This window comes from Nannospalax galili, unplaced genomic scaffold (assembly GCF_000622305.1).
Source record: "Nannospalax galili isolate Female #2095 unplaced genomic scaffold, S.galili_v1.0 scaffold265, whole genome shotgun sequence".
Lineage (NCBI taxonomy): Eukaryota > Metazoa > Chordata > Mammalia > Rodentia > Spalacidae > Nannospalax > Nannospalax galili.
The window spans coordinates 1,200,461-1,225,059 of record NW_008353747.1 but is presented as its reverse complement, the minus strand read 5'-3'; the positions used below and the strand labels follow the sequence as shown (position 1 = coordinate 1,225,059).

At 47.9% G+C, this 24,599-nt stretch overlaps 1 protein-coding gene across 3 annotated transcripts in view; it reads right to left on the bottom strand.

Annotated features, from left to right (window-relative positions):
* Positions 1–7,592: 7,592 nt before the first annotated feature.
* The window catches only part of Dscaml1 (DS cell adhesion molecule like 1), a 346,117-nt gene continuing 329,110 nt past the window's right edge, over positions 7,593–24,599 (bottom strand). For 2 of the 3 annotated variants that reach the window (XM_008850912.3, XM_029554971.1), the window contains 13 exons: positions 19,831–20,008; positions 18,162–18,279; positions 17,664–17,827; positions 17,304–17,402; positions 16,494–16,682; positions 15,563–15,850; positions 13,899–14,054; positions 11,794–11,824; positions 11,499–11,617; positions 11,100–11,252; positions 9,960–10,154; positions 9,146–9,457; positions 7,593–8,627 (listed from right to left, as the gene is read on the bottom strand). In XM_008850912.3, coding sequence (XP_008849134.1) covers positions 8,152–8,627; positions 9,146–9,457; positions 9,960–10,154; positions 11,100–11,252; positions 11,499–11,617; positions 11,794–11,824; positions 13,899–14,054; positions 15,563–15,850; positions 16,494–16,682; positions 17,304–17,402; positions 17,664–17,827; positions 18,162–18,279; positions 19,831–20,008 — 2,478 coding nt within the window. In that variant the 3' untranslated portion in view covers positions 7,593–8,151. The remainder of the gene's footprint in view (positions 8,628–9,145; positions 9,458–9,959; positions 10,155–11,099; positions 11,253–11,498; positions 11,618–11,793; positions 11,825–13,898; positions 14,055–15,562; positions 15,851–16,493; positions 16,683–17,303; positions 17,403–17,663; positions 17,828–18,161; positions 18,280–19,830; positions 20,009–24,599) is intronic. The other variant, XM_008850911.1, reaches the window with a different exon arrangement.

Genomic DNA, 24,599 nt, shown 5'->3' with positions numbered 1-24,599 from the left:
CAAGCACCTTGGACAAAGTGCTCTGTAAACTATGGAGTGCTGTGGAAGTGTAGCTTGTTACCCAGCCTCTGTCTGAATACCTCCAAGGACACTGTGCTTATAAGGCAGCTGATTCTGCTGTTGGGGAGCTCTGGGCTCCACCTTGGGCTTGCAGAAAAGATAACTATCTCTTGTCTCTTCCTCATCTCTTTTCCCTGTGGAGAAAGTCTACAGACCCTGGGGCCATAACAGCATCCATTGACTGAGAAGTGGATGGCGGTGGGAGTATGGTGCCTGTCACTCCCCACTGAGAAAACTCTTCCTGTATAGAAGGCAGCTGAGGGTGGCCTATCATCCCTGGGCTTTGGGCAAGAGGCCAGTATGAGACTGAACTAGTGTCTTCATCTAAGGGTGGTCCCAGGGAAGCCCACTGTCTATCTGTCCCTGTTTCTGAAGCTCTGAGAACCTGTTAAGTACAGAGCACACAGTAGGTGCTCCACGGGCAGCAGGCATTTCTCCACTTTGAAGCCTGTGTCCAGCCTGGTTCCCTGGCATCACAGACCCTGTCCCTTTGGTACCTGCTAGCTGGGACTGGGCAGGGACCCACTGTGGCCCTACCACATCTGTCTCCAACAAATCCATGCTGGGCCAGGTAGACTGCACTCCATTCTGCTTCATGGTACCTAGATTCAGCAGTTCTGTAGCATTGGCTTGGCAGTGGTCGTCCTCCTGCCAGCTTCCAAAACCCATCAGGGCTGGGGGTAAGTAGAGGCCCAGGGTCTTCTCTGGTCTCATCTTCTTGGTGAGTCTCAGAGACTGAGAGGGAAGAGGGTGGATGGGAGCTGGGGTGTAGTAGTCACACAAAGTGCCTGTGGTGGGGAGGGGCTTGCAGGTGGCTGGTCATGGCTCCTTTGATGTTGAGCCTAGAACATATATCACTCACAGCTTGTGTGGAGATGTCATGTGTGGTCCAGGCACTGATGGAACCTAAACAGCCACAGACATGCAAGACCAGTCCTGGAACAACACAGCCTACCTTGACCAACCAGGAAGGGAGAACATAGAGAATGGTCTAGGCCGCCTGGATTTTTATTTCCATCCATAGCTAACATATGTTATGCTTTTTTTTTTGTCTTTTTGAGACAGGGTCTCCCTGTAGCCCCAGCTGTCCTGGAACTCACTATGTAGATCAGGCTGGCCTTGAACTCACAGCAATCAGCCTGCCTTTGCCTCCTGGGTTCTGGGATCAAAGGCATGCACCACCACCCCCGGCATATGTTATACTCTTAATAAGTCACATGTCATAGGTGCAACAGGGAAAGAATGGAGCTGTCGTCTTCCCTTAGGAACTTTATCAGCTAAGAACAGTGTTCAAAGACGACATGTTTTAATTTTCTTATGAAAAAAATACAGAAATAAAAGACGGAGGATTTGGGACTGGAGAGATGGCTCAGTAGTTAAGAGCACTGGCTGCTCTTGCAGAGGACTGGGGTTCAGTTCCCAGCACTCACATGCCACTAACAACTGTAACTCCAGTTCCAGGGGATCTTCTGTCCTCTTCTGGCCTCTACAGGTATTGCACACACATGGTGTGCTTACATACATGCAGGCAAACTATTCATATACATAAAATAAATAAAAATCTAAAAAAGGAAAGCTTTATTTTGGCTCATTGTTTCAGAGTTCAGCCCCTGGTATTCAGCTGCACGGGCAATACATCATGGTGTGTTTCTTCACTTCATGGTGGACAGGAAGCAGAGCAGAGCAGTTCATACCATTGTAGACAGGAAGTAGAGTAGAGCTGTAACAGAAAAGAGCCAAGTGAAGACATAGCTTCTGAGGACATACCCCCAGTGACCTGCTTCCTCCAGGCAGCTCCCACCTTCCAGTTCTACCACCTTCCATCAATGAATCAAGGTGTTCACCAGATCAAGGATTATTTTTGGAAATGGAGTGTGTTTCACAAAGTCCCTAGGCATTTTTTAGTCTAGTCAAGTTGACAATCAAGATTAACTGTCATCATTCCATGTGTAGAATGCTGCCATGTTAGAGAGGAACGAGACTTGTATTTGTAGACCCTTAACGAGCAGTGGTTACATCCTTTTGGGTGGAAGTCAGAGGAGGTAGCCTAAGTCTGCTATAAGGAGAGGTTTTGCTGACAGAGCCATCCAGATGTAACTGTGCATCAGTTGGCCTCTTCGTCCATTTTTTTGTTGCTTTATAACAAAATACCTGAGACTGGGTAGTTTATAAAGAATAGGCATTTATTTCCTCATAGCTCTAGAGGCTGGAATGTACAAAAGAACATGGTAGCAGCATCTGTTCAAGCATCTTGTAATGGTCTTTTTGCTGCATCATAGCAGGCTGGAAGGCATCATGGGAAGCAGAGAAGAATATTAGCTCAGATTTCTTATAAAACTACAGATGCCATGGTGGGGTCCAAACCTCATGACCCCATCTGTTCTGGCTAGCTTTGTCAATTTGACACAGCCTAGAGTCATTGAAGAGAAGACTCAGTTGAGGAATTGCGTAGATCAGATTGGTTTGTAAGAGATTATCTTGTGTTAATTGATGCAGGAGGGTCTAGCCCACTGTGTTCAGCACCATTGCCTAGGTAGGTTGTCCTGGGCAGTATAAGAAAGCTAGCTAACCATGAGCCTGAGAGTAAGCTCCCAGCCAACAAGCAGTGCTCCTCCATGGTTTCTGCTTCCAGTTTGGGCTGGAGGCTTATGTTCCTGCTCTGACTTCCCTCAATGATGGGCTGTGACCTGGAAGAGTAAGCTAAATAAACCCTTTCCTCTCCTAAGTTGCTCTTGGTCAGAGTGTCTTATCACAGCAACAGAAGGAAAACTAGGATACCATCTAATGCTAATTACCCCTCAAAGAACCTACCTCCAAACACTATCAATGTATAACTTTGGGGAATATATTTCCAACACATAAACCTTTCAGGGACACACTGAGATCATAGAAGGAGGTATACATAGCAAGGTCAGTACTTGCTGGTTGCAGAAGGGATTCAATATTTATATGGAAGCTTGGATGAGGTGACCTTGAAGGCCTCTTCAAGCCCTGAGATTTTTTCTGGTTGTAAGACACTGAAACCAGACATGGATCACCTCCAGAGCAACACCTAGCTAGTAATTGCTTCCCTCATTGCTCCCACTGCCCAGGAGAAGGGGATTCTGGGACGGAAGACAGGGCTGTGCCTCAGAGCTCGAGCTCGGCTTGGCCCTCCAACCCCACTGTCCTACCCACCACAGTTCTCTCCTCGAAGATCACCAATGACTCACCTCCAACCCTTTGCCTGGCTGGAATCCAGTCTGTAAGCTGGGGGAAAGAGGCCTAGACCTCAGCTATTGAGGGATGAGAGCCAAATTCCCCTTCATCTATTATAGTTAAGATGATACAAGTCATTGTAAAGTTAAATTTCAAAATCTCAATGATTTAACATATTCAATGTTTCTTTTTTAAATTTTAAAAACTTTTGATTTATTTTTCTTATTTTATGTGTGTTTTGTCTCTATGTATGTAACTGCACCATGTGAAATGCTTGTGGAGGCCAGAAGAAGGCATCAGCCACCACGTAGGTGCTGGGAACCAAACCTGGGTCCTCTGGAAGAGCAGCCAGCACTCTTAACCGCTGAGCCATCTCTCCAGTCCCTTCAATATTTACTTCTTGCTCACATGAAATCTAGTTGGCATTGGTGGGGTAGAAGGGCCTCTGCTCTGAGCACATGCATGGGAGCCCAAGTTGTGAGAAGTTCTGCCACCCTCGCTAAGTGGCCCGCAATCTCACTTTAGGCATTGATATCCAGTTAGGGAGAGCAGAGGGTGGCTAGGGAGATGTTCATGGGCTAGGCTTGAAAGTAGCATGCCTTACTTCTGTCTGTCAAATTCCACTTGTCAGTCTCATGGCCTCATCTAGCAGTCAAAGGTCTAGAACTGTAGTCCTGGGCAGGGCAGCCACATCTAAGTAACAACTTCACATTATAGAGAGGGAGCAAGAGGCTTTGGCAGACAGCTAGTCACCTCCAATGTCTTCCTTTTGCCATTTCTTCTATTTTTTCGTATCTTTTTTTGAGTCAGGGTCTATGTGTAGCATATATGCTGGCTTGAACTCTCTATGTAGTGGAGATCGCCTCACCTTCCTGCCTCACCTTCCAAATATTGGGGTCATAGACATCTTCTACCATGCCCAGCTGCCTCTGCCAATTTGTACACACACACACACACACACACACACACACACACACACACACACACACACACACACACACACACACACAGAGGCAAATAAATGCTTAAAAACTTGTAAAAAAATACTTGGATGTCATCTCTTGCTTGTTAAAAATACAAGTGTTGTTGGGGGATGTTGCTCAGTGGTAAGTGCTTGCCCAGTACTAAGAGGAATAAAACAAATTTCGCCAATGGTCCTCAGCACTCAGGGGACTGAGGCAAGGGGATCACTATGAGTTCAAGGCCAGCTTGGACTATATGGGAGGTTCAGGCTAGCCTGGGTTACAAAATGAGACCAAGTCTAAAACAAACAAACAAACATTAAAAACAGCAATATGAACAGATGCCTGGTGGGAAACAGTTCGGCAGTTTCTCCAAAAGTAAGAGAATTACCTGTAACTCAGAAAATCATCTGGGAATAGACTCAAGAGATTGCAAGCAAGAATCCAAACAGGTACTTACATACCAAGTTCATAGCTGCATTATTCACAATAGTCAAAAGCTGGAACTAATCTGTGTCCATCTACAGATCAATGATCAACAAAACATGGTAAATACAATGGAATATGCTTCATCCTTGAATAGGAATACATTTCTGATATAAGATACGACAGGTCCAGTGAGCTGGCTCAGTGGCAAAGGTGCTGTTGCCGAGCCTGATGATCTGAGTCTGACCTCTGGAATCCACATGGTAGACAGAACTGACTACTGCAGTGTCCTCCGACCTCCATATGTGTGTGCACGGGCACATACACACATTAAATAAAGTTAAAAAGCCAAATGCTGCCATCGGTTCCTCGTCACTCCCCCTCCCCCAAAAGTGGGGGTGGTGGCTCACAACTGTAATCCCGGGAGTAGGGAGGTTGAGGTAGGGGGAATCACTGAGATTTCAAGGCCAGCTTGGGCTACTTACAGAGACCCTGACTCAAAACAAAACAGCAACAACAAAAGATATAACATGGTCCAGGTATGGTGGGTACTTACAGCACTCAGGAAGTTGAGGCAGGAGAACCATCATGAGTTTGAGGCAAGCTTGGACTACATGTGACGTTCAGTCTAGTCTGGGTTACAAAATGAGGTCCATTCTAAAACAAACAAACAACCTCACCAACCAACCAACCAACCAACCAACCAACCAACCAAAATAGATGCCTGTTGGAAAACACTTTGGCAGTTTCTCAGAAATAGAACGAATGATTACTACTCACTTCCTGAGTCCTGGCACCTATAACTATGCCTGGTTTATGCAGTGCTGGTGATGGAACCCAGAGCTTTGTGCATGCTAGGCAAATACTTTACCAATTGAATTATGTCTCCAGCCAGGCCTGTTTCACCTTTCCGTTGCCTTTCTTAATCCTTCTTAACTTTAGCAGTCTTTCATGGGCCCCAGACCTTCTCCAGTGAGCTCCCAGGCCGCTTCCTCTCCATCACTGTCTCTCCCCAGAAAAACGTGCGCAGAGCTCCCTGTCCCATGAAGCCTGCGTTATGGCTCATCTGTTTGAACAGCTTTGTAGCCACAGATTTCCATCCTGTAAGTCCAGCTTGCTCACTTGGTAGATTCTTCATGTGACAGTATCCTCTGTGCAGAACTGAAATTCAGACTTTGAACAGTGGAACACCAGGTAGTACGACCCAGTGGTCAAGGAACCAGACTCTTAAGAGCTTAAGCCTCATTGTGATCTCGTCCTGCTCTTTTAACCTCAGATGAGTTTCCTAACTCTGGGAAGCTCGGCCTTTCTTATTTGTCAAGTGGAAATCATGACACTTTCCTCCAACTTCTTCAGTGAGGTTATAACAGGCGAAGTGAGACATGCACTCTTCTTAGCTCCTGCCCCACACGGCGTAGGGCTCCACAATGTAGTCTCATGACAATGCCCCCTTTGCAGCCCCTAGGTGGGTGGTTCCATTTCCTAACTACTCTGGTCTCTGAGGAGTTAGTTTCTCATTCCTTTGTGCTGTCTGGAGCTAGGTCTGATTACTATTTGTTTCCTAGTGTTCAGCGTGCAAGGGAATGGGGTGAGACCAATTTGTGAAGTTCTAGGCAGAGATTCTAGGTTTGATTATTGTGTTTGCAGTTCCAGAGATGACCTCCAGATGGCATACACACACCTGGAAGGCTTAGGGTCCTGAGCTAGCGTGAAGGTGGCTGGCACCAGGGCCTTGATTCTCAGGATGCTGTTAAGTTTGTTTTCTGGAGGTGAGTTCTGAGTGTAATGGCTGAAATGGGTACTTCCTCATGAACTTAGAACTCACTCCCAGAGTCTTCGTCCCTTCCTTTTGCTGCCGACCACCTTTACCTGCTAAGGGTTGTTTATGAGTGGAACTCTTGGGGCATCCCACACATCCCCGGTTAGGGGTCTCACTGTGGTCTAGGCTGATAGGGGTGATCTTCCTGCATGCTCTACCAATTCTTCCTTCCCTTTCTATGCCACTGTCAGTCCCTTCCCAGCCCCCTGTCATCCTCAGACTCACCTTCCTTCCGACCTACAACTCAGTCTTGACTTGGGGTGTTCAGTTCAGGAGCTCCATTTGTACTTCTTAGTTGAACCCTATCATTAGCCATAGACCTGACCACAGTGGAGGGAGGACCCCCCAGGCCATGTACCACATGCCCCTGGGCTGTTTCTGTTCTCTGGCTCAAGGTCTTTCCCCTCCCCTGACTCTCCAAACCTTTGTGGCCATGGAGAGAGGTCACAGGCAGCCCCCCTAGATGGACCCTGTCACCAGAAATGTCATTGTCACATGCTCAACTCCACATGGCATTTGTCTTTCTGCCTGGCAGTTTAGTTGTGGATTCCTTCCAAGCCTGATAAGGTGCCTGCTATGCCCTCTGGTCTGATTCTCTTGGCCTTAAGCTCCATTTCCCCTGCCTTTCCCTCTGACCTCCATGATCTTTCTCCTTTTCCCCGTGGCCACACCTTGCCCTAAGTCAGTTAGAGCTTTGGGCCCTGACTGATGACAGGTAGTATAAATAGTCACTTGGACCTCTCAAATAACAGTTCACCAATGGTTTATGCAGCTCCATCCCCTTTAGCTGCTCTCCTGGAAGAGAAACCAGGAGACTCCTGTTCTCTACTGCAGGCTCCCAGGACACACTCACCGAGACTGCTTTATTTCATGGGCTACAAGCTCCTTCAATTTACAGATAAGAAAACTGGCTCAGAGGGGTTTAGGTACTTGCTCAAAGCCACGGAGCTGGTTGCCTCTTAGAACTCAGCACGGATCTGAGAACAAAAGATGCGCTCAATGGAGGCACCCAGGCTAACTGAAAGCCTTTTAAAATACTTCCACTGAGGAGCCAAAGCACAGGCCTGGAATAGAGGCCTCTCCGCCCTCCCCACTGGCCCTGGTCAGATGGGAAAAAAGCTACCACGTAGAAACATAACCTTTATTGCACACGGCGCTGGGTCTTTTTTCATAGAAAAAGGTATTAACACATAAGCATCTGCAAATTGAAGCAACTCCTGGTTTTCTTGGAACAGTAAAATCGCATGCAGTGTCTCTGAGTTGGGATTTTGGTCTTTGTTAAAACCACCTAGTTAGGAGGGGGTGAGTAGGAGGGAAAAAATTGCTGTCTTTGTGCCTCTGTCTCAAAAGAAGGTGAGAGAAATATATAGATATATAGTTTGTGGCTGTGTTCCTTTCTATATATGCATATATCTCTCCACATGTATTTCATGGGGTGGAGGCTTTGACTTGTTTTGTGCCCTGGCTTCATGGAGAAGAAGAAAATAGTTTCATTTGTACAAAAGAGTCCTATGTACAAGAGTTCATGACTTGGAGGGGTTTCTTTTTGACGTCGGGTTTTTTTTTTGTTTTTTTTTTTTAGTCTGTGAGTTTAATATAAATAATTCAGGACACAGCCACGTTCGTATGTGAGGGCTGGAGGTGCAGAGGTTCCAGTGTGAGGCCGTTCTCCTGCTGTTGGCACCCCTACACCAGGGTGTAGGATTTGGAGTAGGCCCCAGCCCCCTGCTTCTGAGACCGCCCTACCCCTGAGGTGCTCATCTCAAGGAGTGAGTCCCTGGAGCCCCCCATTTTGGTGTGTGGGCCCCCGGCCCATGGAGGTTCAGTGCTGGGGGCTGGAGGGGCAGTGCTGGGTGCAGCAGGGGGCTCAGTGGTGGTAGGGCCAGGTGCTGGGGGCGCCGCACCGGCTGGGGGGGCTGGCATGGCCAGAGTCCTCTGAGGTAAGGTGGCCGTAGCAGTGGCAGCAGGGGCCCCTGGGTGGGGGAGACCCAAGGGCTTGCTGGCAGGGTCCAGGGTGAGGTGTCGGGCCTGGGTGTGGTAGGCTCGAGTCAGGCTCCTCATGGAGGCCTCTCGGGGTGGAACTACAGGGCAGGGCTCCCGCCCATCTGCCTTTCGGAAGAAGGCCTCCGACTTGGTGTACAGTGGCAGGTTGCAGTAGTCACCTGGAACCACAGAGGCAGAGGACATCAGAGGCAGGGAGGCCTGGGGACATGCTCATTCAACCCCTGCCCACCCTCTCCAGATGAAGGAATGGTCATTACTTAATGACCCTCGCCCATGTGTCAGTCATGTATTTAATTTCTAATGCAAGGGAGATGCTATCATTTAAATTTTACAAATAACAAAATGAAGGTCAGAGAGGTTAAGTGACTTGCGTTGAATCCACAGAGATATTAAGAAATTGGGCCAGGACATGGTTCCAAGCTGCTTTTGCCAAGATCCTTGCTCTCATTCTGTCAGGGAATCAGAAGCTATTTGGGGCCCCAGCTAGAAGAGCCTGCTTTCCCCAGGGAAGGTGGTAGTGGTGACCCAAGTGGGATCATTGGCTACCAAAGGGCAGAATACCCATTCAGTCTCAAAAACCAGGGAACAAAGCTGGGTGGGCAGGACAAAAATCTAGGTAGGACTCATGGTGTCGAGGGGCCAGGGCCACAGCAGGGGTGGTGGACTGAGCACTTACTCTTGTTTGCCCGATGAGGGATGGGTACAGCCACATTCTTGCCCCGGTCGGCATCCTGGGGTTTGGGTGGGGAGGCAGTAAAGCGGCAGATGCCGGGCTCTGAAGGTGTGCTCCTAGATGTCATGCTGTCTGCATTTTCATTGGTGCCTGTGGTCATCTGGTCAGAGGAGCTGTCAGAGATGAAGCATTCTGTGATCTCGAACTTGGCATGCTGCAGTTGCTCCTCCAACTTGGCGTGCTCGTAGGCCCGGGCCAGCTCCTCGTAGGTGGAAGAGGCACTCTCAGTGGACACCATGCTGTTTCGCCCTTTGTCTGGAGACATGGAAAGTGCAGAGAGAAGAGGAGTGGGTTATGGAGAAGGGTGACACTATTTCTAACTCCAGCAGCCATTTGAAAGCCTGGCCATTAGGGACACAGGCCAGAGGATTCTGTTGTCCCTAGGAGGGTGGCAGTGGTGGCCCAAGTGAGATCATTTACTAATGAAGGGCAGAACACCATTCAGTCTCAAAAATAAGCAATCAACCCCTAGAACATTAGCTCTTTAATAAATGCTCAGTGCATCACTTTTTTTTTCCTAACAATTTCTGGGGAGAAGAAAACAAAATCCTTGACCAAGCAGAGCTCAGCAAGGTCAAGTGTTTTTTGTTTTTCTTCTTTCCTAGCCACACAGTGAGTCAGGATGGCTGGGAAAGAAAGTGACTTGCAGCTTGGACCACACATGCCAGTCAGAAGGCACTGGGAAAAATGGAAGGTAGAGATGAGTAAGGGGGAACTGGAGGAGGGAGTATGGATGCAGGCATGGCTCTAGGCTCACCTGTGTCCTGGGATAGGCTGGCACTGTAGCTGTCACTCTCTGTGACAGTGACACCATGCTGGGAACCCACAGTACGCCAGTCTGAAGTGAGGGTGCGGGCAGGGGTGGAGGCCTGGCACTTGGTCAAGGTCCACTGGCTTGAATACCGGTTCCGGGTGCTATGGGCTGATTTCACATTCTTTCTGGACACTGGGTCTACACAGAAGGAAGCAAGAGCTAGCATCCTCCAACTGAGGGCACTTAGGCATGGGCAGCTGGCACTTAGCACAAAGAGCCGTGGGGAACAAGGGATGGCAGAAACATCCACACCAGCTCCTTTGGGAATGCTGGCCATGCAACCTTTCTTGACCATGTAACTGACCCCAGGGAAGAATGCACAGTGGAAGTATGGGAGCAGTGGGCAGCATCCTGGCCCTTCCCACCCACCCCAACTTTCTATGCGGGAAAGAATGTGATGCCCTGTTCCATTGCCTTCTGACTGTCTCTCCCCTGTATCCTTGGTGTGGTCCATCCTTGGATCTAGAGTCACTGTTTGAGACAGAAGGGCCTTGGATTTGCCCAAAATTTCTAAGTAAAGAACTGAGAGCCAGAGAGACAAGGTTAGCAATATGCCCAAGGTTGCAGCTAGTACATCTGCAACCAAAAGTCACTAGACTCATTTCAGAGGTTTTTCTACTCTTCGTCCCACTCTACTATGCTCCCACCTTCTCTCACTTAAAAAAAATTGTGTGTATGTGTGTGTATTGTATACAGGTGCACAGTATTCATGTATGTGTACATGTGTGCATGTGGGTATACATGCACATGTATGCACATTTGTATGGAGGCCAGAGGTTGATGTTAGGTGTCTTTCTTGATCACTCTCCACCTTAATTTTGAGACAGGGTTTCACCTTGAAACTGGAGCTCACCAATTTGTTAGGCTGGTAAACTCTAGGAATTTTCCTGTTTCTGCCCACCCCAGTGCTGGGGTTACATGTGTATCTCTGTGCCTAGCTTTTTTGTAGAAACACTTTAGTGACAAAGCTATCTCCCCAGCCCATTTCTTATTTTTTTAATCACTCCTGCCTCATGCTGAGCCAATGTTCCCTGCCTCGCCCCCACATAAGAATAGGGCTTCCTCCTTGGGATTAATGCATACTGGTTCCCGGCCGGATGTCTGACATGTCAATGAGGGGTCCAGTGCTTTGGATGAGGGCTGGATGGTGCAAAGAGACGCCAGTACAGAAGCTCTGTGGATTGACAGCTTGGCTGAACTCAGCATCTGTCACTGGGATGGTGGCCTTGTCATCTCCTAGAGAAAGAAAGATAATCACCAGGTGTCCTTCTCACATTTTCTCTTTGTCTTTATCCAGTGCTAAGTTCCAGAAAGGCTAGTAACTCTCTCTACTGGACGGAAGATGAAACCTGGCCCTTTAGAAAAGCTGTGGTGAATTCCAGGGCTATTGAGTTGGTGGGGCTTTGGCTAGGCCCTGGGCAGGGCCATGGGTGCTCTCCATGGGTGGTGGCCTGGGGAGCACATCTGAAGCAGCTCACTTACCCAGCTGCTTGATGCCCTCTTTGTCCTCGATGAGCAGTTGGACCCTGGGGATGTCAATGTGGAGCCGTGGGCCCTGGGGTGGCCCCTTCACAGGGGTGTCAAAACTTCGATTGTTCTTGCTGTGGAAGAAGGAAAGAAGTGGGTGGTTCAGTAGCCTAAGAAGATTGAGGTAGAGGGTCTTGCAAAACAGAGGGATGGTAGAAGCCTCTTTGCTACTGTAGGAAAACAGAGGGCAGCTCCCCTGCAGGAGAGCAAGGAGAGGGGAAGAGAGAGGAAGCTGCTCAGTGACACCTACCTGATCAACATTTCTGCCAAACTCTTTGCATCTGCAAAATAGTAGAGAGAGGTGGCAGGGTGAGAGTGGAATTTGAGTAGGAGGCACACAGAAGGAAAGGGAAGCACTGTCTATCGTGGGAATCGGCTAAGAAGCAGAAGGAACAATGTAAGGACCCACAAAACAGCGCTGGTAAGGCTTCACTGCTCCTTATCTGGGTATTGGCTTAGGTCTGTCTCCTTAGATTTTTGTCTAATAGAGAGCCCTTTCTTAAGGGAAAGGAGGCATAGTAAGTACTCTGTTTACTTTGTGAATCTGCTATAATTAAACTAGATGTCACAGCAGGCTAGAAACATACATTACTGAAGGATCCTGTATCTCCTAGGAAGAGTGGAGGATCAGGCAGAGGGAAGCCTTAGATGACTAAAGTCTTACACCAGTCAAGAGACTTCACTTCTTCCTCTAGGGCATCTGTCTCTCAAAAGTCCATGGATGGATTTAAGATTTCATATTATTATCTCAAAGGGCCTTGAACCTGATTGGGACTCTCAGGTTATGATACTGGAAGAAAGGAAAATGTATTAGAGCCCAGGAGCTGAGAATGATCTGTCAAAGTGAGTACTGATAGCTGTATGCCTGAATCCAACCATTCATCTACCCAACTGTCCATCCAAACATACACCCACCCATCAAAATATTCATCCATCATCATTCACTCATCATTTTATCCATCCATCCATTTATTCATGCAATTATCAATGCATCCAAGTTTTTTTTTTTTAAGACAGTCTCATGTATCCCAGGTTGGCCTCAAACTGGAACTCCCTATGTATCTGAGGATTATCTCAAATTTCTGATCCTCTTACCTCCACTTCCCGAGTGCTAGGATTACTGATGTGTGCTACTAGGCCTGCCTTATGTGGTGCTGGGGGATTAAACTCAGGGTTTTGTGCATGTTAAGCAAATACTTTACCAACTTATCAACATCTTAAGTGCCCTTCCTCCAACTATCTAATTATTCATCCAAACAACTCTCTAACACTCCACAAATCCATCCAGCCATGCATTTAACACCCATCTAACCATCCTTCCATTTATATAACCAGCCTCTTATCCAACCATTCATTCCACCATTCAACCACCCATCCATCCAACCATTTATCTCATTTTGTTATTCTTTTATCCAACCATATGGATGGTTATATTATCCATAAAAATGTCTACCTCATATCCATCAAAATAGCCATCTATCTACCCACCTATCCACTCAACCATTTATTTATCTAACCTTTTATTAAGCCATTCATTTATTCATCCTTGTATCTAAACATACTTTCATCAACCATCTACTCACTTATTCATTCAAGAAGCCAAGTATCCACCCAGCCATCTAAACACACACACATCCACCCATCCATCCATCCATCCATCCATCCATCCATCCATCAATCGAACCAATCCACTCTATCCACTCAATTCCTGAACACCCTAGGGAACATTAGTAATTCCTCTTCTATGCTACTATTGTCCCCTGGCATCTCACATTAGACAGTGAACTCTCTAAGGGCATGACCTATCCTTTCTTCATCTCTGTATCTCTACTGTCTAACAGTATCTAGTATGCATCAGACTCAATACATATTTTCCAAGTGAATGAACAGACGTATAAAGTAATTAGTAGGTGCCAAATACTGTACTAAGTCTTGGGAAAATGAAAGTATATGATATCTATTGGGGCTGTGTGTTAGACAGCAGATGATATTCAAAACATTATGCATTTGACATAGCATGGAAACTTACTTCCTGATCAGAACTGAACAGGGTCCTAGACAGATGTATTTGCCAACCAATATGGAACTATCTGCATATTTTAACAGCCAATATGGCTTTACCAGTGTGTACCTATACAAGTGTTGGCTAGTTGGTGCAGGCACGAAGTCCTGGGAATGTGGAGGAGAAAGCAGTGAATAACTAAGGCAACTTCAGAAGGTTCGAGTGGCAGTTCTTTGTTTGAGGGGACACAGGCACCATCTCTTGCCCAGGTGGTTCTGTGGTGCACTGAAGGGTAGTCAGTGTGGCTAGGAGTCACCACCCTCTCCCTGGAAGCCTACAGAAAATTCCCCCACCTCGGAGCCGCTTCAGCCGCTTCTCCTTCCTTTTCTTGCGTACAATGAAGAGTAATGCTACCCCCAGTGTGGCCAGGATGACTGGGCAGCCGATGGTGAACAGCTTCTTCACATCATCCCCTTCACCTTGAGCAGACTTGATGGGTGGGATGGTGCCTGAATGGGGCAGAGGAGAGAATCAGGAGACCCTTATGAGTTATATGTGCTGTGCAGAGGGTCCCATGGGTAAAAAAGCCCATGAACTTCTCTTGCTGCCCTTGGGTCTCTGGCTCCTACCTCCTGGTCCTGATCTGTGACTCTTCCCCTCTGCTCCTTCAAATACTGGCAACATCAGGACAGCCAGGAGCGGTCGTGTGGCTTTCACACTATTATATTAATGACTTTCTGGCTCTGTTTTAGAATTATCCTGAACTCTCTCAGAGTTTGTTTCCTGCCTGACAGGGTTTAGCATTTAATCCTAGCGTGGGGATTGATGGCTTACATTACCACATCTAGCTGGGGATGGAGGAACAAAATGAGACAAGCAGAAGTCATGGCAGTGGGATCCTGCAGTCCCTTTCCCTGATGGAGACTAGCTCCCTCTTTCCCCTATCATACTCTGTTCCTGCTACCCCTGCCACGGGCAGTATTTGATGACTCTGGTTGCCTGTAGGGAGGCAGCAATAGGCTCTATACCCATGTAACCTGCCAAATCCTGGTCCTTATCTGTTTTCCAAGCTGTGCTGAAGACTTATCTCCTTCATGAGGCCTTTCTTATTGGGCTTATCTCCTGATACAGCTTTCATTCTGTTTCCTTAGTATGTAGGTTGACTTAATTTAGCATTTGACAATTGGTCCCTTCTATTTCTTTAATGTATCTGTGTGCGTGCATGCGTGTGTGTGTGTGTGTCGGGGGGTATCCCTGAGGTAGACACCAGTTAGGTGTGTAGCAAATGTCCATGCTCTTGACTATGTTTCCCAGACCTCCTTGTAGTTAGATTAGGGCCACATGATTAGTTTGAACAAGAGTGTGAAAAGACGTGTTGATGCTTTCTTAGCAAGAGCAAGGCCCTGGGCTTGTACCAGAGTACCAGTCCCTCAAGGCAGTTAAGAACTGATGTGTTTCTCTCTCCTCTCTCTCTCTCTCTCTCTCTCTCTCTCTCTCTCTCTTTCTCTCTCTCTCTCTCTCTCTTTCTCTCATAGTGATGGGGGAAGCTTGAAGACTTCATGTTCAAGATGGCTAGCTGAAAGGCGGTAGCCAGTCAACCCTCTCAGGACTTTATCAGAAAAAGAGAAGAATGGTTTAAGCCATGAGGCTTTTAGTACTTGTTATTGCAGCACACGCTGTCCATCCTGACCAATACACTGCCCTAGCAGAGTTCTCAGAGGGCAGGACCTCAGCTCCATCTCTGCTTCCTTCCCTCTCTCCATTTCCCCGGAGCAATGAAGAGCAAGGACTGAATCTTCAAAGACTCTACATCTTCAGTGTTTCTGACTGTTCTTTGCCTGTTTCTCTGGACTGGCCACTGGTAGATCTGGACACTTACCCACTTGCTACCAATCTGCTGGTCCCTCTGCCTGCTCCTTTACCTTCCTGCCAGCTCTTGGCTATATTCCTGCCTGCTTCTATTCATCCATCTGTTTAGATGCCTTGGGGCTATTCCCTCAGGTCCATCCCAACTCACTGCCATCGTAGTCCAGGGTGGCAAACTGGGCGGTCTCGTTGCCACAGCCGGCACTGTTGCAAGCCCTCATGCGTAGCTCATACCACGTGGCCTCTCGAAGTTCCGTCAGAAACACTTCTGTGGAGCTGTTGGCCCTGACACCCTGCCAGGCCCAGGTCCCCTTAGGTCTGTACTCCAGCACAATGGCTGTGATGGGGCAGCCCCCATTGTTCCAACCCTGCAGGTTAAGCCGAGCATGTGTGGAATTGATGTGGGTGAAGAGGTGTTGGTCTTTGCTGAAGGAGGGTTCTAAGGAATGGGAAGAGGAAAGAGAGAGGTTAGAGTCCAGAAAGGACGGGAACCTTAATCTAGCTGGGACGGCTTTCCCTGCAGTAGCTGCAGGGGCTCCATGGGACCAGCTGTTAGCACAGGTGGGAATAGAGGTGCCCCAGGAGTAGAGAAGTGACAGAAGGGAAGGCCCTAGAAAGGGGCCTCAGCAGTGGAGGATGGAGGTAGAAAGAAGGAAGAGTACCACCTTTCTGTCCCCTCTGGTAGGGAAGTGGGACCTTTTCTTAAAAACAGGGTCTCATGTAGCCTAAGCTGGCCTCAGCTCCCTATGTAGCTGAGGATGACCTTGAACTTCTGCCTTCACTTCCTGAGTGCTGGGATTACAATTTATGTGGTGCTGGGGATTGAACCCAGGGCTGGTATATGCTAGGCAGACACTCTACCTACGGAGCTATGTCCCTGTCCGGACCAGTTATGCCTGGTGTATTCTATCAAAATACACTAGTGATGGGAAAGAGACTGAGTCTCCTCCCTCCCGGGTCCTATGCGCCTGGCTCCTCCTTCCCCAGGCCAGCCATCCTCTGCCCCCATGATGTGGGTCCTCCACCCCACCCACCTCCCTCCTGGGCCCTGCTCTTCATTGCCACCCCTGACCCAGCCTCACCCCGCCCATGGGTCTTGGCCTCGATGATCTCGCTGATGCGCCCAGAGCCCACACTGTTCTTGGCTGCCAGCTTCACCTTGTACCACGTGCCACACTTGAGGCTGTCTAGCTTGAAGGAGCGCTCACTGGAGCTGATGAACACGTCCTTCCATTCCTCGCTGTTATCCACGGAATATTGCAGTACAAAGCCTGTGGGAGGGATTGGCTTAGGTGGGCAAAGGCGAACACGGCAGAGCAGTAGAAGCCCAGCTTGGACTTCCTCCTAGGTACTGTGGGGGTGGGACTCCAGGCAGCGGTCACAGGGAGAGGCACATGCAAATGAGACACAAACTGGAGAGCCTCTATCCAATGTTGGTTTAGCCTGCTGCTCTCCTAAACTCTAGTGTTAGGTTCAGCAAGTTGGGAGGCTTAAGACCCTCCACAGGGGTATAGAGGCTCCCTGACCAGCAGAGTCCTTATTTCTGGAGAGCTTTCTGGAAATACACTCTCAGCTCTATCCCAAGCTGCTGCTCACAAGATTCCTGCTGAGTCACACATACTTTTGCTTGCTAGGCACAGAGCTCATGTTTGTCTGCTTTGACAGATTGGGAAACCAAGGCCCAGAGAGGAAAACAGACTTTAGATGTGCTCTGCTCATAAACACCAAGGCAATGGGTACACTTTCTATGTACTTGAGTACCTCATGGTCAGAATCATATCTTTTCTGGAGGTTATAGGGACAAGCATTATGAGTGGGTGAAATCATTCCCCTGCCTGGGGACCCCAGAATTCCACCCCCTTCCTCTCCTCCCGATTCAGACTCCTCTTTACCTCGGATGGAGCTGCCCCCATTGTCCCCTGGAATCCAGGTCAGGGTAATGGAGGAAGCAGAGGTTTTGGAGACAGTGAGGCGGGGCTGGTCCGGAGGAACTGTGAGGAGAAAGCCACTAGCTCTCAGCACAAAGGTTTAACCCCATGGTGATGACAGGGGGTGTGGAGGGTCAGGATAGGCAGGCACTGGATGGTCCATGCTTTTTACCCCTCCTGCCTCCTCTTCCCCTTCCACCTGTGTTCCACCAAGATCTGCCTCTCCCACACCCCAGGGTAGACTTTTTCTGCCATCAGTCTCTTTGACATGATGGGATTCTTGCTCCTGTTCCCATGCAAGCCACCTGCCTTGTAGGGTCTCACCTTGTACCAGAAGGTTGACGATGATGGTATCAAAGCCACCAGTATTGGTGGCAGTGCAAGTGTAGTAGCCCGAGTCTTCGGCCTTCACAGCCCGTAGCAGCAGTGTGCCATTTGTGTGGATGAGCCGGTGCCCATCCAAGGACACAGGGATGGGTGAGTCTTCACTGTCAGATGAGGGGGTGGCACAGTTATGGCACATACTCCCTGATCCTGGGACCCTCCTCCCAGTACAGGGAAAAACAGAATTGGGACAGGAGGAGGCTTGCAGGGGACCTTGGGTTCTTGGGGTTTTGCTCAGTACTTTCCAGGGGTGTCCAGTAGCCCTGGGCTTGTTACCCACCCAAGGAAGAAGTTGTTGGCTCCCAATAGAGAGAAGGGGAGGCCAGCCTGCTGTGAGCAGGGTTGGATGTCTTGTGGGGCCTCTGCAAGGCAGGGTGATGATGAGACATCTTTCCTCTTCTCAGAGGCCACCCCTCCCCAGCAGGGTCCACCACACACCTGTCCTTGGTCCACTTTACAGTGGGGGCTGGATCTCCCACTGAATTACAAGGCAGTCGGACATCTTTCATCCAGGGTGTCGTGACTGTGCCTCCGAATGAGATGATCTTTGCTGGGGCTACAGGGAGCAGAACATGAGGACCGTGCCACTTCTACCCGTCATACTCCCCCAGTCTTTTTGTCTCAGGGCGCCTCAAATTTACAATGCAAGTCAGGAGAGATTTTGGATAAACTCTAGTCTGTCTTGGAGGTGGTCCAGAAGGACAGACTGTGACAAAATGGAGCCAGTGTGCTAGGCCTCAGGATACGAACTGACAGGACCCAGGGCTTGCTGGTTTGGAAGGTGAAGAAGCCTTCAGGATTCTGGGCCATCTAGATGGCGATAGTGTCCTATTGGACACAATGAGGAGGGCAGGTTGGGTAGAAGAGACTGTGTGTACATGTGTGTAAGTGTGAATATGTGCATGCATGAGTTTGTATGAGTGGGTCAGAATAGCACTTGTCTGTCCTACTACACAGGATAGCTGCACATGTAGGAACATATTGTATTTAATGCACACAGGACAGGGGCCAGAGTTTTGCCAAGAGCTTAGGTCCTGAGACCCCTGTCTTGGGAGGATATTAGGCTCTAGGCCTGGCCCCCCTGAAGGAGATGGGCTCTGGAGAAGGGATTAGCAGCATTCTGAGGAGGAGGGAAGTGGAGATGTTGAGACTGCTGTGTGGAAGGAGCCCTGACTCGGAGCTAGCACAACTGCCTTGGCTGACCCGGTTACTCTGGTGTCAGGTTGTTCATCTTGACAGAAGGTTGACAAAGCCATCTGGCCACAGATGTGAGTCCCTGCCTCACCCCAGACCTTCAACTGGATACTTGCTGGCTCTGTGCCTGTGGCAGAGAGGGAGGTTTAGCTCATCCCAGGGAGTAGGGCTAGGCTGAGTCAGGCCAGGTCTGGGACTCAGGGCTGGAGTCAGGTGAGCATATGGTGAGTGGGGAGGGTGGGGCAGGAGGAAGGAGGCCAGAGCCACATGGAGAATTTGAAGCATACTCTGGCCAATTCTTATACCCCTTGACTGGGACAGAGGGCAGCCTGCAGCTCCCTTGAATGGGTTTTAGGTTGGGGCCCCAATATTGTCATTCTCTGAAAAGTGGGAGAATACTTGTAGACCATCCCTCATGTCCAGGTCAGAGATGGGTGAGGCCCACCCTGAGAAGGATTCGTTCTAGTCTAGAGCCTGCTGGTGGATGGATTACCAGAGGGAACCTTCTGTCTGCTGCTTGGGGTTACAGCATGAGGTTGTTTCTGGAGCCCTCAATGACTCTAGAAGCATCGGTGTACCCAGTATCTTGAGCACTCTTCTTCAGGAGCTGAGCACTAAGATCAAGGCTCAGCTCTGAATGGGTGTGTGTGTATGATGGGGATGCTCTTTCAAGTCACAGGAGACTTTGCAGCAAGAGCTGGAGTGCACCTAGCCGAGCCAGGCTGGCTGCAGCCTGTTGTGTGACTTTCCCAGAGTCAGGGGGCAGCAGAGCCCCGGGCTTGGCAGATACAGGAGGGAGATGAGTGGCCAATTCCTTACAGTTACAGGTATCAGGGAGGGGGCAGAGTCCCTATTTGAGGAGAACCAGAATTCTGGAAATGAGCTTCTGGAAGCTTCTGCCCAGGCTTCTCACCTTTGCCAGCAGGCTCGATGGTGACCTTCTCACTGCTGTTGCCCCGGCCTGCTGAGGTGACGGCGGCCACCCACAGAAGGTACTGCTGCCCGCGGTTTAGGTGGGCGATCCGGTAGAAGAGCTGTTCAGGACTGGTCTCATACTCGCTGGGAGCCTGCGGGGCGGAGGCGAAGCCGTGCTATGAAACAGAAGCCAGGCCTTGGCCTCCAGCCTGCCATTTTCCTTGGTGGCTTGGGTGGGAGGAGGGTGGTGGCTTGGGTGGGAGCCAGGACTCTGTCCAGCATGCTTTTTTCCCAGTCTGGGAACTGCAGTGAACAGTCTACGCTGGGCTCAGCCCTGGGATCTGACAGTGCCAGTCCTCTGATATTGCTAAGTCAGCCTCAGTTTACCTCCTTGAGTGATCTAGGTTCTGGTAGCTGTGGCTGCAAACCAAGAGGTATGGACATTTTGGGTGAGTCGATGGGGAACAGTTAGAGAAAGGAGCATGGGGGTGTTGAGGATCCTAGGAAAACCCCAGGCAAAGAAAGAAGTTCTGGAAAAAAGCTAAATTACTGCCTTTGCCTTTTTAGGGTTGAAGTCAGCCCTCCAGCCTGGCCCCTGCTCTGCCACCTCCCAGTCCTGCCATCTAATTACACTCTTCAGGAAGAGGCGGGGAGGGAACTGGGAGCATGTCACTGGGCAGCACTTTATTAATGATTATTAGTAGTATAGATCGCCACATATATTTGTAGGTTACATAAATCTATAAATTTTTTTTAACCAAATGACAGTTTTGACAAGTCGCCAACAAAACAATATCAGATCCCAGTGGTTTTACCAGTTGCTTTGATGAAAAGATTATGTTGCCTTGGAAACCAGAGGCTCAGATATTGAAATGAATTTGAGAAGGAGCTTTTGATAAGCGCTAGTTTGCAGACCTCCTGTCAGCCTGGTATAGGCTGGATGGGGGCTTTTATTTTATTTTATTTTTTTTGGCCAGCCGCAGGGAATTGAGGAGAGGACAGCACCAGGGCCCCTTTGAGATCAGGGCGCAAGTCCAAGGAGGGGGAGCAGTCCCTGGAACAGATGGGGGCCCTGAGGCCAGAGAGAGCTAGTAATTAGTTATCCCTGTGGCTGTGCAATCTTGCACACGCTCTCATGCTCATGGATGTGTGGATATATGCACGCATGTGCTGAGGGATAGATGTCATAGAGGGACATTCTCCACACCCTGTGGGAGAGCTGAGTGGTCCAATGACTTGTAACAGGGGAAAAACAAACCATCCTTTTTGGCCCCAAGTCATTTGCAGGCAAATGTTAGGGGGAAGGTATATGTACTCTCACAAAATGCACAGAGCTCCTTGGCAGAGTCCCTCCTGCCTCCTCTGGGGATGGGGTGTGGTGTTGTGTCTGGCCTTGAGTGGGCTGACTGCTGGGGACAGGTGCAGAGCCACTCTGAATCCTGGGAGGTGGATACCCTTTTAAGCTACAGCATCTGGTACAGGTTATGCCTGTCTGTGATGATGTTTGGGGTGATGTGGTGTCTTCAACCCTTGTCTACTTTTTTTTTTTTTTTTTTTGTTTTTTTTGGAAAGGTTTTCCTTTGTTTTTTTTTTTAAGTAGTTTTTTTAGTAAATGTTGGCTATTTTTCTTTTTTTTTCCTTTTTTTTTTTTTTTTTGGTCTTTTTGAGACATGGTCTCCTTGTAGCCCTAGCTGGCCTGGGACTTGCTATGTAGACCAGGCTGACCTTGAACTCACAGAGATCTGTCTGCCTCTGCCTCCTGAATGATGGGATTAAAGGCATGTGCCACCATGCCTGGCTACTTGTCTACTTACTAGGCATGTGACCCATGTAGCATGTGCCCCCTGGGGCCTCAGTTCCTTTGCAAACTAGGAAGCATACAGCTCTCAGCTCTGCCTACCCTGAGTTGTGACCGTGAGTCACCCTGAGGCTAGTAGACAAATCCTCTGAAAACCAGGACAAATTCTTCTCTGGGCTCATTTTTTGTAGGGGTAGAGGTATGTGCATGTATTTGAGTGCACTTGCTGGTGTATCAGTATGTACTTGACCATACATTTGTGTCTATCCAAGACATGAGAGTTTGTCTTCCTCTTGAGGACATCAGCATCTTTTGTGCTGTTTTGTTTGTGCGTGTTTGAGTGTGTTTGCATGTGCACATGTGTGGGTGGGGGCCAAAAGTCAACCTTAGGTGTTATTCCCCAGGAGTGGTTCACTTTGTTTTTGTTTTTGTTTTGGTTTGGTTTTGGTTTTTGAGAAAGAGTCTCCCTGGGGTTGTCTGATTAGGCTACGCTGACTGGCCAGTGAGCCCCATGGACCTCACCTTCCCAGGGCTGGAGGTGCATGTTACCATGCTTGGCATTTTAAAATTTATTTTATGCATATGGATGTTTAACTGCATGCATGTATGTATGCCACATTTGTACCCAGTGCATAAAGAGGCTAGAAGAGAGTGTCAGGTTCCCTGGAACTGGAGTTATAGATGTTATGAGCTGCCACTTGGGTGCTGGGAACTGAACCCAGGACCTCTACAAGAGTAACCAGTATTCTTACTTGCTAAGCCATCTCTCCAGGCCTCCATGCCTGGCTTTTTAGGTGGGTGCTGGATATTAAATTCAGTTTCTTGTGTTTGCATGGCAAGAAACTCTTTACTGATTGATCCTCAGCCCTTGTTTATGCTTTTTTAAGACAGGGTTTCACTCTAGAGCCCAGGCAGGCCTGGAACTCACTATGCAATCCCAACTGGCTTCAAATTCATGGTCAACTTCCTGCCTCAGCCTCCCCAGTGCTAGGAGTGTACATGTGAACCTCTATATCCAGATAGAAATCACCATCTTACCAAGATTCTAGTACTTTCCTTTTGGTGTAGACTCCCTATGAATCCCTTGAAATTATTTTCTTTCTTTTTAAAAAAAATTATTTTTTTTATGTGTATGAGTGTGTTTCTACCATGTAGGTAGGTGCACCTATGTCATGCAGTGCCCAAGGAGGTCAGAAGAGGGAGTTTGATTCCTCTGGAACTGGTGTTGCAGACAGTTGTTAGTTGCCATGTAGGTGCTGGGAATTGAACCTGAGACCTCTGCAAGAGCAGCCAGTGCTCTTAACCATTGAACATTTTTTATCCTTTTTATCCCTTTCTCCAACCTCTTAAATTGCTTTCAAAAATCAAAAGACAAGCATGAACTGAAAATATCTGAAATTTGTATAATAGAAAATGATTATTCTCTTTAATATGGAAAGAGCTCTTACAAATCAATAAGAAAAACACAAGCAACTCAAACAGAAAAAAAGACAAAAGATATGAATTGATAATGACTCAAAGAAAAATACAACCAATAGACATATCCAAATAACCAACCTAATTAGTAGTCAAAGAAAGATAATGGAAAATAACACAATTATTAAAACAATAAAATTCAAATGGCAAAAATGAAAATAAAACCTAAAGCAAGGCTGGAGTCAACATGGAATCAAGGATGAAGGGTTCCCTGGTACACCATAGACGCCTACAGGGCTGTTGGAAGTGTTAAGTTGGTACAAAGTTTTTGAAAAGCACGTTGTAAACATGTACACAGAGCCTTAAGAATATTCACTCTAGGCTGGGAGTGTTAGTGTGTCTTTGGTCTTAGCACTCAGGAGGCAGAGGCAGGCAGATCTCTGTGAGTTCTAGGCCAGCCTGGTCTACATCATAAGTTCCAGATCAGCCAGGGCCACATAGTGAGACCTGTCTAAAAAAAACCCACTATTTATTCTGTGATCCAGGAATTCCTGTAGAAAGTTATACCAAACAAATATTAAAATATGTACATAGGACTTTCATGAAGAATATTCATAAAAGTATTATTTGTAATGGTGAAATTTGAGCCATACTTTGACATAGACAAGTGGGAGTCTTGTTAAACAGGTTATGTATAAATGATCACTCATGATCATGTTTTAAAAGAATATTTGATGGTCTGGGGACATAGTTCAGTTGATAGAGTACTTGCCTAACACATACAAGTCTTTGGGTTTGATTCCCAGCACTGCATAAAATGTGCATGGTGGCACACATCTGTAATCTCAGTACTTGGGAGGTGGAGGCAGGAGGATCAAAAGTCAAAGGTCATTCTTGGAGCCTGGGATACAGGAGACTGTGATCAAAACACGTTGTATGAAATTCTCAAAGAATCAATAAAAATATGATTTTTAAAGACCCAACAAACCTACCATCGACAAAAAGAATATTTGATGGTATGAGAAAGTACCTTTATAAATTATATGAAAAAGCAGATTATATAATATTATGAAAAATTTTTGTAATACCCACCCCAATCCCATAATATGTCTGCAGGCTAAAAGACTAGAAGGCTAGGCCAGGGGTAGTGGGTCATGCCTGTGATCTCAGAGCTTGGGAGGTGAAGGCAGGGAGATAAGAAGTTCAGAGTCATCTTCAACTTCACAAGGAGTTTGAGATCAGCCTGGGCTACAGAAGACCTTGCCTCAAAAGAAAAAAAAAGACTATAAGGGTGTGTCTTAAAGCACCGTCAGCGTTTGTCTTCAGGAGTGAGGGTACAAACTTTCGTTCTCCTTTTTATCCGTATCTGCATTTTATGAAGTTTTCTACAGTATTTATTTTTCATTTTTTAAATTCTTTCTTTCGTGTGAGTGTACGTTTGCCACAGTGTGTGTGGGTCAGAGGACTGCTTTCGGGAACTGAGGTTCTGGGAATCTAACTCAGGTCTTCAGGTTTGCATGGCAAGCATTCTTACCCACTGTGCCATCTTGGAG